Below are 13,889 nucleotides of genomic sequence, written 5' to 3'. Positions count from 1 at the left end.
AACAATGGGGTTGATTTAAAGAGCTAATACACAGTGCTGGAAGTATTCATACCCAAGGTTGGGAGAAGCAATAAAAACAATAGATCAATCACAAGGATTAATAAAGACAGACATAAAAAATTATTGAAGAAAAGACAGCTATATAAGGAATACAGAAAAAAAATAGCAATTATGTTAGCCATAGGGCATATGAAAATATGAAAGCTATATTCAAGAGGGAAATTTGTATTGCCAAAAGGCAGGTTGAAAAGGATATTGTGGATAATGCTAAGAATGACCCCAAGAGATTTTTTAAAAATACTTTAGTAGTAAAAGAAAAGTCAAGGAGGAAGTTAACTGTATTAGTAATAACAGTGGGGTGTAAAATTATGCAGAGAAGGACATAGCAGATACTCTAAACTCTTATTTTGCTGAAGTGTTCACTTGCAGAGATATTGGCAATATGCCAGTAAGTGCACAGAAAAATTAAGGCTGTTTTAAATGACTTAGATATCTTAGAAAGTGAGGTCCTGCTTCAGCTGTAAAGGCTGGAAGTTAATAAATCTCCAGGGCCAGACAACATATATCCAAGGGTACTTAAAGAGGTCCATGATTACATATACAAACCCATAACATGCATTTTTCAAGTCTTTGAAGACTAGTGAAACCCCCAAGGACTGGAAATGGGCTAACATTATCCAGGTATACAAGAAGGGTGACTGCACTGACCCTGGTAACTATAGACCTTTAAGCTTAATGTGTATCACAGGCAAGATAATAAAGAATGAGATTAAAAAGCAGCTGATAAGAACATGTATGTTAGCAGAAAGCCAGCGTGGGTTCAGAAAGGGGAAATCATGTTTTACTAATATGTTGGAGTTCTATGAGGAGGCAATTAAAATGTATGATAACAATAGAGCAGCTGATATAGTTTACTTGGACTTTCGGAAGGCTTTTGACAAGGTACCCCACGAGAGCTTATTAATCAAATTACAGGAGGTAGGGATTTAGGGTAAGGTGTGTGAAGGGTTACAACATTGGCTCAAAATAAACCAGAAAACAACAAGCTATGGTGAGAGGATCATTTTCACACCAAGATGATGTTAAAAGTGGGGTTCCGCAGGGATCAGTTTTGGGGGTGCTGCTGTTTTTAATTTACGTTAATGATTTGGATAAGCATACAAGCTAGTAAAATTTGCTGATGACACAAAATTGGGGGGAACGGGCTGATAACATTCAGGCAGCAGAATCAATGCAGTTAGATCTAAACAAAATCCACATGTGGGCAGATAAATGGCAGGTGAAATTTAATGTAAAGAAAATGTAAAGCATTACATATAGGAAGTAGAAATATTAAACATAAATATACAGTGGGGGTCTTGAGTTAGAAAGTGCACTGTATGAGAAGGATTTGGGAGACCATCACAATGGACAGACTCATCACTATCAACATCTAGACAATGCACAAAAGTGATTAGGAAGGTTAATGAATGTTGGGCTATATAATGTGCTCTGTGGAGTTTCAGTCAAAAGACGTTCTCCTTAAGCTGTATAATGCCACACCTTAGATACGGTGTAAAGTTTTGGTCTCCATATTGTGTGAGGGATGTGAAAGCACTACAGTGTCCAGAGACTCATTCCAGGTCTGTAGAGTATGAGCTGTAAAGAAAGATTGAAAGAATTAAATCTTTTTCGCCTAAGTAGATGCAGAATGAGAGAAGATATGATTGAAGTGTTCAAAAACATTAAGGGTATAACTAAAGTGGATGCCAGCTACTACTTCAAAATTAATCAATCATCAAGGACACAGGCCATAGGTGGAGAATGGTTAAGGGGAGATTTCAGACTAAGATCAAGAAGCAGTTCTTCACACAGCGAGTCATGGACACATGGAACAAACTACCTGCTTGAGTAGTTGAGAGTAATAACTTACAGCCTTTCAAATCTAAACTCAATAGTTATTTCAACACATCAGGTGAATAGGAATTTGGCAAGCTTTTTTTGGGCCAAATACTAGTCCAGTTTCTTCCCCATGAAGGCACCAATAATAGGATCACTTTGACTAAAAGAAAGCTTGAATTTATATTTAAAGCAGTGAAGATATGGAGTGCTTACTGCAGACTCTAGAAATTACGGCTGTTGGGTCCTTTCTGTCATAGGCCAGATAAATTGTACCAGGAAAGTGTGGGGAGTACGACTCGTTATGAATGATTCTTCCTAGCAATTCACAACTTAATGTAAATCTAAGTAGTCAGAATATAGTATGGGGGAGGAACCATACTGAAGGATTTGTATGCACTCAAATACTTTCAACATGCACTGGTATCCATATTTCAGCAAAGGTAACAACTGGTTCCCACAGGGAGGGGTACTTGCTCCTCCAGCTTGGTGGGTCTTTGGAAATAGAATTTATTGGCAAGGACAAATTGTGGGCTTTCCTATTTTGCAAGATGGAGAGAAAATTAATGTCAAAAGTACAATGTATACACAATTGTCGTAATTTAATTATTATGGCTTTGTATGATGTGGACTCTCAGTTGTAAAGAAAACCTGAGGCAGCAACGAGAGCAATAAGGGTGTCATATTAGGATAACATTCATGAATGAAAAAGTTAAGCTTGCTATCTCAAAAAACCACAAGCAAGCCATCCTGAGCAACTGCCTATGAGAGGTCAGCTGTGAGATCGGTTAATGCTACAGTGGTTTGTTTCAGAGCCACCCTCGTTTGTGAAATTTGCAAATTTCAAATTTGTGAACTAATTTCCTAAGCATGTCAAAATTGTGAAATAATTTCTAGATCAAATCTCCATCCTTGCTAATTCATGAAATTTCTTCCCACATTGTTCTTCGGTGTAAGTGAATTGCTTTGGTTTTGATTATTTGGCTGCCACAGGAAGCATGACTCCACTGTGAGGGCCTTTCTTGTAGATTAGCCTCAAAAGGACATGGCTTTGCTTCTCGTTCCGCTCCACTAAAGATATAAAAGTCAATGATTGTGTAGTCGGAGGCTTGTGACATTCCATCTACCCTTCCACAGCCTCTTGTAGACCTATTTTAGCTGAGACAAACACATAAATGCACTTAAGGTAATTTCATTGAGAAGTGCACTTTAAGGCCTGATGTCAATTACCAGATGAGTAAGTGGCCCAGTGAAAAGCATTGTGCTGCTAATCAAGGGGACATGTACAAAACCAAGGAATCGAATCACATCTCAGTATGCATTTTCATAGAAATGATGAAGAAAACTGTACACAATTTGTACTGACATGAGCAAAAGAAAATGCCAGAAACGAAGTTCCGGTGACGTCATCGTCCAGACTGGCAGCTTAAATCAACAGCTCCTTCGGAAAAACGCATATTTTGCCGCGATAATCCCTCAAGTACAAGATCTTCCAAAAATATCTGAATTGATAAGGGGGGCAAGAATGGGGAAAAAGAATGGAGATAAAAAAAAGCATCACTGCGGACCCTATGGAAGAGAGAAGTGCAACGCACGGCTCTCCTACACGTGCTCATGGTGGTGAAGCTTACGTGGGGCCTCGTTCAGGCGAAGCGGCAAATACGATGAGGATTTTGGAAGAGATAAGGGAAGTCCAAGAAGATAGAAAACAGCAACTCAATGATAACAAGTCAGAGTTTACTAACGTCAATCAGAAAATAGCGGTGGCAGAGACTCGAATTGAGAAGGTGGAAGATCGTGCGCAAAACGTGCAATGGATAAAAATATTAAATCAACAGGAAAGTAAATTGCTTGACCAGGAGGGAAGATTGCTATGGAAAAATATCAGGATTTATAATGTTCCCGAAGGAGTGGAGGCATTGTTGATGATGGAGTTTGTACAAAAGTTGCTGCGGGAAGCGTTGGAGATTCCCCCGACTATGGACATTGAAATTGAGAGGGTGCATCGTGTGCTCGTCCGAGGACTCCCGGAGACAGAGAAAGTAAGCCATGCTCTATAGTACTTAGGTTCCTTCGATTCAAGAGCAAGGCGGAGATTCTACGAAGGGCCTGGCATAAGAAGAGGGTGTTTTGGAATGGGAAGTTAATATACTTTGATCATGATTACCCCCCGGTGGTCCTACAGAAATGGAAGGAATACTCCGAAACGAATACTAAAGCAAGAAAAGGTTAAATTCCAAACCCCGTACCTTGCTAAACTGAGAGTATTTTATGAAGGAGAGATACAGCTATATCAGACAGTGGAAGAGGCGACTTCAGACACGAACAGAGAGCTGCCCATTAGCGTGGTCAAACCAAGGGAAAGTCTGGCTGAGCAGTTATCCCGATCTGCTTGGGAAATAGTAAGAGTAAGCAGTTTTCTTCTTTTGATAGTTCTTTCTTTCCTCTCCTTTCTATAAGTGTATACCTCAGATAAATACTATGTGGAGATTTGTGACAAATATGATTATGATATATGTACAGAAACTGAAATACATCTTATGGAAAGTTTTGTTTGATGATGAACTTCAACAAAAAAAATTACGAATTCTCACTACCCCTGCTTTTCCACCCTCCCCAAAAAGAAAATGCCGGAAACATTCAGAAGGTCAGGTCACATCCGTGGGAACAAAAGCAGAGTGAACATTTCAGATCAAAGGTGTTTCAAGCACATATTGACATGGGTAACAGTGTAGTGCAGTGCAAGTCTAGCATTCCTGTTTAGGAGTGATAATAATTTTTACATAGAAGTCCAGGCATTTAGATTCTGGAGCACAAGAATATACTGGGCCCAAATAAAATAAGCCAGAAATATTTGTGCATGATAACAGGCCAGGATAAGGAGAACTTAGGGGAAAATTCCAAATAGAGCAAAGAAAAAGACTGGCTGGTACTCAGAACAGCATGACCCTGTCAGTTAACAATATAATGACTTGACAGGAAAATTGAGGCCAAAGGTGCAAAAAAGGTTAAAATATAAAAAAAATCAAAGGGAAATTAGATACAAAGTGGGAGTGAGGTAGCAAACAAAAAGAAACTACAATAAAAATGATGAGATTTACATTCAAAATTATTCTTTCTAAGTTTTAATTATGTGAAGGATGCCTATTACTCCAAATGACATCTGATGGCGTGTGCAAAAAAGTGTTGACAAATACAAGCCAACTTGTGAAAGATTATTTCAGCTTGACTGTGTCCAGGTTCTTGAGTTCCAGACCTAAATGCCTGGAATCAAATACCTTCACTGAGAAATTGGATTATACCTAAACAGAAGCACTCAAACAACACCTTATTGTCGATAAAATAGAGTCAATTTGAGCAAGTGCAAGTTATGCAGAGTTTTCGATCATTGAAAATGCATAGCTGATTGCCCAAGGTTTTATATCCCTTGATAATCCCTGGGTAAAAGATTGGCAGGTGGAATATAACAAGGGAGATGCAAAATTACTCGTTTAGTAGAGAAAAAAATAAAAATAAAGGAATTTTGTTCAGATGGATTTTTGTTCTATTTGTGCATTTCTAAAATCTGGGCATAATTTTTCATGTTTTTCTTGTGAATGCTGCTTATCTGATACAACATGCCTGTCATTCTACAACAAACAGGTTTGTCGTTGCAATTGCAGATACATGTACTTGTGCACATGACAATAAACTTGACTGTGACTCTCCGTTCCACAGGTTTCAATTATGTTAACCAGACTTTTATGTGGCATTTTGTGCAATACTTAAAACCACATGGGCAATATCTACTCAATTACATTAATCAATCTCTGGTATTTCAAAAAAATCAATTACATTAATTAAAGACACTCTTGGCCATTTTTCCTTATTAATGCTTCAAAAATGTTACCCATCACTGAAATTAAACTGACTGCCCTATAGTTAACCCTTCATCAATTTATCACTTTGAAATCCTCTCACACTATCTTATATCTAGGGAAGATTAGATTATTACACCGGACAATAAATTTTTCGTAAGTGTTGCTTCCTCAGAAATGTCTTTTCTTTATGATAGATCGCTTGAAGCTGAACACAAGTATAATTTCAGAATATGTGTATCATGTAGGAATTTAGAGAAACAAAAAATTAACAATAATTAATTGCATAATCATTCACCCCCTTTGAGTCAGTGTTTTGGAGATGCACCTTTGGCAGCAATTACATCCTTGAGTCTGTGTGGATAGATCTTTATCAGCTTTGCACATCTGGACACCGCAATTTTCCCCCATTCTTCTTTACAAAACTGCTCAAGCTCTGTCAGATTGCATGGGGATTGTGAGTAAAAAGCCCTCTTCAAGTCCAGCCACAAATACTCAATTGGATTGAAGTCTGGACTCTGATTTGGAAACTTTAGGACATTAACTTTGCTGTTTTTAAACCACCCCTGTGTAGCTTTGGCTTTACACTGGGGTCATTGTCCTGCTGGAAAACAAATCTTCTCCCAAGTTGCATTTCTCTTGTGGACTGCATCAAGTTTTCCTCTGGAATTTCCCTGCATTCATTTAACCCTCTACCTTCACAAGCCTTCCAAGGCCTGCTACAGTGAAGCATCCCCACAGTATGATGCAGCCACACCATGTTTCACGGTAGGGATGGTGTGTCTTAGATGACATATGGTGTTTAGTCTCATGGCCAATAAGCTCGATTTGGTTTCATCAGACCATAGAACCTTCTTCCAACTGACTTCAGAGTCTCACATGTCTTTTGGCAAATTCTAGCCGAGATTTCATGAGAATATTGTTTCCCCCAACAGTGGCTTTCTCTTTGCCACTCTCCCATTACAGTGGCTGGTGAAGCATCCAGGCAACAGTTGCTCGATGCGCAGTCCCTCCCATCTCAGCCACTGAAGCTTGCAACTGCTCCAGAGTTGTCAAAGGTCTCTTGGTCCCTTTCTCACACTGTTACTCAGTTTTTGAGGACTGCCTGCTTTAGGTAGATTTACAACTGTGCCATATTCTTTCCATTTCTAGATGATTGACTTAACTGTCGACCTGACAAAGGGTCTCGGCCTGAAACGTCGACTGTACCTCTTCCTATAGATGCTGCCTGGCCTGCTGCATTCACCAGCATTTTTTGTGTGTTGCTTGAAATTCCAGCATCTGCAGATTTCCTCGTGTTTGCCAAATTAAATCCACTGTAATTCAATGTTGTAAAACAATAAAACAAGAAAACTTCCGGGGGGGTTTGAATACTTTTTCAAGGCACAATATCTAACTTAAGCAAGATTAATCTTATCAATATATCAGTTTTCATATCTTTACCATCTCTATTATGATTAATACTTTGCTAGCATCCTTTCCCTTGCCCAACACCAGAAAGGAAAGTGAAAAGATGGCTAAGGATGTCTTTGTGATAGGTGAAGGATGGGATGAGATCAGGGAAAACTGAAGGGAAAGATCTTATTCATGTGTATGATTTTTAATCTTAGAAAACACCGTAATTTCATTTCAGAAAACAACATTTCAATTTACCTTTTGCCCTCCTCCTGCTGGACGTTGACTAATGTATTCTGGGCCCAGGCGCCTTTGCAACGCAGTCTGGATTGCCTGATATTCCTCAGCTGTATACTGATACTATAATGGAGAAAAACAATGGAATTAACTTGATACAGTTGAGATACTTAATGTGTTCTATATTGTTTGAAAGAAACAAGATTAATTTCAGTTTTAAAGTTTACTATCCAATGACTTAGTGAACAATTGCATTATGTACTACACTACTGAATCAGAGGATAGTGGGCATACATTTAATCCTGCATTACACCAAATGCTGAGTTATTGAGATCATTGAATTAAGTTGGTGCATTGAATTTTGTGACTCTGATTACTGGACAGCAAACTTAGAATTCTATCAGCTGCAGCATGGTTAGCCACTGGTGCGAGGAACTTCACATCAAAATAATTTGTTAATATTCACCTTTCACCTCCGGCTATTTTCTGAACTGAGTTACTGAGTACAACTGCCATCAGAAATATTTTTGGTGGAAGAGTACAGTAAGAGAAGTAAAACATTTTATTTTAATAAAATTTACACTTTGTTTAGAATAAACATGATTATTGCTAACAATAGGGTTGATTTTATTAATATACATACCCAAAATAATTAACATCTCTCAAGCACCAAAATTATCCATTTTACCACTTGATTACTGGGATCATGAAAGTTTACCTCTTTAAATATAATTGATCATCTTTGTTTGCCAAGCAATTTTCCATGGGCTGAAGTAGAATGACTGAGTCAAAAATTTCAGTCACTAGTATTGCTGCAAATAGTATCATGTGCTGCATCAGTTTGCAGTTTCTACAAGTAAGGGATGGAAAAAGTAGGAGGAAAATTAGTTTTATAACTGATATTTGAACTTGCTAGCATCGGGGTATGTGAACATTAAATTAAAATTTCTACCCTGATTAGCATTCGCTAAAGACTGTCTTACTGAATCATCATCATGTGCTGTCTTGTAGGATGTAGCTGATCATGGTCTCATGACCATAATTGCTCTTGGCAACTTTTTCCCCCCCATCAGAAGTGGTTTACCATTACCTTCTTCTGGGCAGTGTCTTTATAAGATGGGTGATCCCAGCCATTATCAATACTCTTCAGAGATCATCTGCCTGACGTCAGTGCTCACATAACCAGAACATGTGATATGCACCAGCTGCTCATATGACCATCTACCACCTGCTTCTATGGCTTCATGTGACCCCAGTCGGGTGGGTGGAAGCTAAGCAGGCGCTACGAGGGTGACCTGCAGGCTGGTGGAGGAAAGGAGTGTCTTAAACCTCATCTGGTAGGGACTTACCTCCACCCTACCACTCATATTCTCACTGAATATTACACTAATTAATGTACCTTTAAATAATCAATGAACGGGAAGTTGTACTGCAGGTATAGTCTGCTTCTCTCTTGTTGTAAAATGCACAGAAGATTCAAGATGCTGCCTATTGCAAGAAGCAACAGATCTTAGATTTCTTCCCCCAATTTCATTGTAAATGATAAATCATTAAGTTTTATTGCAAATAACAATTTTATCCAAATTGTAAATTGTTAAATTCTTGGTTAATGGTAGTGATTCATGGTATAAAAAAGATTGGGAACCCCTGCTTTAAATTCATACTGATGATTTATCATGGGTTGAAATAACAAACTGTTCAAAGGTTCATTTACAGTGGTGCTAGATAGTAAACCCTGTAGAATTTTCTCAATTTCTGCACAAATATGACCTAAAATGTTCCTGCAAGCCTTAAAACTAGACAGAGAACCTAAATAAATATATAAACACAAAACATTATTGGGAAAAATGACCCGATATTACCTGTATTTGTTGGAAAACTGTGAACCTTTGCTTTCAGTAACTGGCGTGACAACTTCAACCAAACGCTTCAGGTGACTGTTGATCAGCCCTGCACAATCAGCTTGAAGGAATTTTAGGCCATTCCTCCTTATAAAACTGCTTCAACTCTGGGATGTTGGTGGGCTTCCTTGTCCAAACTGCTTGCTTCAGGTCCTTCCACAACATTTCTATAGGATTAAGGTCAGGACTTTGACTCTGCCATTCCAAAACACAACTTTTTTTTCTTTTTAAACCATTCGGTTGTTGATTTCCACTTGTCTTTCAGATCACTGCATTGTTGCATTATCCAACTTGTATTAAGCTTCAGGTGACGGACTGCTACCCTGATATTCCCCTGTAAAATGCCTTGATACAATTTTCAATTCATTGTTCCCTCAATGATTGTAAGCTGTCCAGGCTGAGGAAGCAAAGCAGCCTCAAACCATGATGCTCTTTGCACCATGCTTCACAGGTGGGGTGAGGTTTTGGTGTTGGTGTGCAGTGCCCTTTTTCCTCTAAACATAGCAGCGTGCATTTCTGCCAAAAAAGTTCAACTTTTGTCTCGCCTGTCCAGAGCATTATCCCAGAAGTGTTGTAGAACATCCATGAGGTCTTTCGCAAACTTGAGACGTGCAGCAAAGCTTTTTTTGGAAAGCAGTGGTTTTCTCCGTAGTGTCCTTCCATGAACACCATTCTTGTTCAGTGTTTTTCTTATGGTGTGCACATGAACAGAGACTTCAGCAAGTTCTAAAGATTTCTGTAGGTCTTTTCTGTTACGCTTGGGTTCTTTTTCACCCTCTTCAGCCCTATACATTGTGCTCTTGGTGTGATCTTTGCAGGATGCCCACTCCTAGGGAGAGTAGCAACAGTACTGAATTTCCTCCATTTGTGGACAATTTCTCTTACTGTGGACCGATGAACACTCAGGTCTTTGGAAATGCTTTTGTAGCATTTTACAGCTTAATTCAACTGTACAATTCTCCTCTGAAAGTCGTTTTGATCGAGGCATAGTGCACATAAACAGATCTTTCTTGAGAAGAGCAGGCTCTGTCAGCTACCTGACTTTGTGTTGTTTTTTTAAAATAGGACAGGGTACTTCTGCAATCCACACCTCCAATCTCATCTCATTGATTGGAACACCTGACTCCAAACAGCTTTTGAAGAAGGTATTTCCCCAGAGGTTCACATACTTTTTCTAAGAAATACATGCAACACTGGATCATTTCTCTCAATTAATAAATGAACAAGTATAATGATTTTTGTGTTATTTATTTAATTGGGTTCTCCTTATCTAGTTTTGGGATTTGCACGAAGATCTGATCACATTTTAGGTCATACTAATGCAGAAAGAGAAAATTCAACATGGTTCACCAAAAGTACACAACCCGAAATAATTCTTCTCTGCGTAGCCATGAAACCAAGAAAGAAAGGTATCAATGATCATCTACCCCGATAACTCCCTTCCCCACGCAAAAAAATGAACAAAAACAGAAGAGGCACATCGATTCCTAAAAAGTCTATAGTCCAAGTCCACATCCAAAACGAGAAAAACCTAGGGAGTAGTCTCTGGGCCCAGTGGCAGATGTTTCCCTCCTCTGTAGCAGATCAATCAAAAGACTGGCAACTGGCACACTCGCCTTAATGCTTCAATCTCCCTTATTACTTTAATTCATGAACTTTAATCAGCGAAATGGAGTCGCCCTGTTCCACAGCCTTCTCGCCACAAAGTTCACGCACACGGCCTTTGTTTTCTGTAATCCTCTGAGACTGCAGAGCACTGAAACACCCAAACGATCTCCAAGCTTCTAAATTCATCTCGATGTTTCAATCTCCCTTGCAGTTTTAAAATCACCAAACAACGGAAGCTTTAATTGGTGAAATGGAGTCAAACATCTGCTCTCAACCCGCCTGCCATGAGGTTCGCACATGCTGCCTCTACCTCCTGGAATCCTCTCGAAGACTGGAGTGTTGGTACACCCAAGCGATCTCTAAACAGCAAACCACAGGCTCCAACAGTTCGAAAATCACATTCAAGACGAAATACAAACATGAAAGACATAAAAGAAGTGAAATATATGGTTTCATGATCTATCCAGAAGATATTGACCGAAGGAGCGTTGTATGCAGGCACCACGTTGACCAGAAGTCCTGAAATGTTTAGCAAATAAACTCGGCTGTTCCAGAACACACTGGAATTAATAGTCCAACAAAGCTTGAAGTTTACTTGACGAGCACAGTATTTTCTTCTTCCTTTAGCAAGCAGGCTGGTATAAAAAAAAACTTTACAATTTAGGGAAACATTACTGGACTGAAGGTGTTATATTTGAATGCACGCTGTATATGGAATAATGTGGATGATCTTATGGTGCAGTTATGATATGGACATCTCTGAGCTTTGGCTGAAAGAAGATCATAGTTGGGATCCTATCATCCAACGATACACATTGTATAAAAAGGACAAAGAGGTAGGCAGAGGGGGTGGAGTGGCTCCATTGGTAAAAAATGAAGTAAAATCCTAAGAAAAAGGTGACATAGAATAAGAAAATGTGGAATCCTTGCGGGTAGAGTAAAGAAACTCCAAGGGTAAAAGGACCCTGATGGGGGTTATATACTGGTGACCGAATATTAGCCAGGATGTGAGCTACAGATTAGACCGGGAGATAGAGAAGGCATGCAAGAAGGGCAATGTTGTGAAATCATGGGGGAGATTTCAATATACAGACAGATTGGGGAAATCTAGTTGGTGCTGGATCCTAAGAGAGGGAATTTGTAGAATGCCTATGAGATGGCTTTTTAAAGCAGCTTGTGCTTGAGCCCACTTGGGGAACAGCATTTCAGGATTGGGTGTTTGGAGTGACCTGGATTTGATTTGGAAGGTAAAGGAACCTTTAGGAGATTGTGATCATATGATAGAAATCACCCTGCAGTTTGAGAAGTAGAAGATAAAATTGAATGTATCAGTATTACAGTGAAGTCAAGGGAATCACAGAGGCATGAGAGAGAAGCAGGCCAAAAATGACTGGAAGGGCACACTAGCAACGATGATGGCAGAAAAGCAATGGCTGGAGTTTGAGGGGCATTTGGAAGGTGCAGGAAAGATGAAGAAGTATTCTAAAGGGAGGACGAAGCAACCATGGATGACAAGTCAAGTCAAAGACGGCAATAAAGCAAAAGAGAGGGCATATAATATAGCAAAAAATAGTGAGAAGATAGAAGATTGGGAAGCTTTTAAAACCAACAGAAGGCAGCTAAAAAGCCGTGAAGAGGGAAAAGATCAAATATGAAAGTAAGCTAGTCAATAATATAGAAGCATCTAATATAGAAAGATGATAGTGGATCTAGGACAACTGGAAAATGAAGCTAGAGTGGCAGTAATAGGGGACAAAGAAATGGTCAGTTTTCACTGTGGAGATACTAGCAGAAATTTGAGAATGTCAGGGGGCAAAAGTGAGTGTTGTTGCTATTACTAAAGAGTAGGTACTGTACTTGGGAAGCTGAAAAGCCTGGAGGTTGATAAGTCACCTGAACCAAATGGGCTACACCCCAAGGTTCTGAAAGAGGTAGCTAAAGAGATTGTGGAGGCATCAGTAGTAATCTTTCAAGAATCATTAAATTCCTGAGGTTCCTGAAGATTGGAAAATTGTAAGTGTCACTTCACTCTTCAAGAAGGGAGGAAGGCAGACGAAAGGAAACAATATGCTGGTTAGCCTGACTTCAGTGGTTGGAAAGATGTTGGAGTCTATTATTAAGGATGAGGTTTCTAGGTACTTGGAGGCACATGATAAAATAGGCCAAAGTCAGCATGGTTTTCTAAAGGGGAAATCTAGCCTGACAAATCTGTTGGAATTTTTTGAAGAAATAACAAGCAGGACAGACAAAGAAGAGTCAGTGGAAACAACAGGAATTCTGCAGATGCTGGAAATTCAAGCAACACACATCAAAGTTGCTGGTGAACGCAGCATCTTTAGGAAGAGGTACAGTCGACGTTTCAGGCCAAGACCCTTCGTCAGGACTAACTGAAGGAAGAGTGAGTAAGGGATTTGAAAGTTGGAGGGGGAGGGGGAGATCCAAAATGATAGGAGAAGACAGGAGGGGGAGGGATGGAGCCAAGAGCTGGACAGGTGATAGGCAAAAGGGGATATGAGAGGATCATGGGACAGGAGGTCTGGGAAGAAAGACAAGGGGGGGGGACCCAGAGGATGGGCAAGAGGTATATTCAGAGGGACAGAGGGAGAAAAAGGAGAGTGAGAGAAAGAATGTGCGCATAAAAATAAGTAACAGATGGGGAACGAGGGGGAGGTGGGGCCTAGCGGAAGTTAGAGAAGTCGATGTTCATGCCATCAGGTTGGAGGCTACCCAGACGGAATATAAGGTGTTGTTCCTCCAACCTGAGTGTGGCTTCATCTTTACAGTAGAGGAGGCCGTGGATAGACATGTCAGAATGGGAATGGGATGTGGAATTAAAATGTGTGGCCACTGGGAGATCCTGCTTTCTCTGGCGGACAGAGCGTAGATGTTCAGCAAAGCGGTCTCCCAGTCTGCGTCGGGTCTTGCCAATATATAAAAGGCCACATCGGGAGCACCGGATGCAGTATAATCACCCCAGTCGACTCACAGGTGAAGTGTTGCCTCACCTGGAAGG

At 39.8% G+C, this 13,889-nt stretch overlaps 1 protein-coding gene across 3 annotated transcripts in view; it reads right to left on the bottom strand.

Annotated features, from left to right (window-relative positions):
• Positions 1-13,889, bottom strand: part of rad52 (RAD52 homolog, DNA repair protein) — a 44,964-nt gene that overhangs the window by 26,365 nt on the left and 4,710 nt on the right. For all 3 annotated transcript variants that reach the window (XM_072269398.1, XM_072269399.1, XM_072269400.1), the window contains exon 2: positions 7,389-7,490. In XM_072269398.1, the coding sequence (XP_072125499.1) occupies positions 7,389-7,490 (102 nt within the window). The remainder of the gene's footprint in view (positions 1-7,388; positions 7,491-13,889) is intronic.

This window comes from Mobula birostris, chromosome 9, assembly GCF_030028105.1.
Source record: "Mobula birostris isolate sMobBir1 chromosome 9, sMobBir1.hap1, whole genome shotgun sequence".
In the NCBI taxonomy this organism is placed as follows: domain Eukaryota; kingdom Metazoa; phylum Chordata; class Chondrichthyes; order Myliobatiformes; family Myliobatidae; genus Mobula; species Mobula birostris.
The sequence above is the reverse complement of the archived record's forward strand: the minus strand, read 5'-3'. Positions and strand labels throughout refer to the sequence as shown.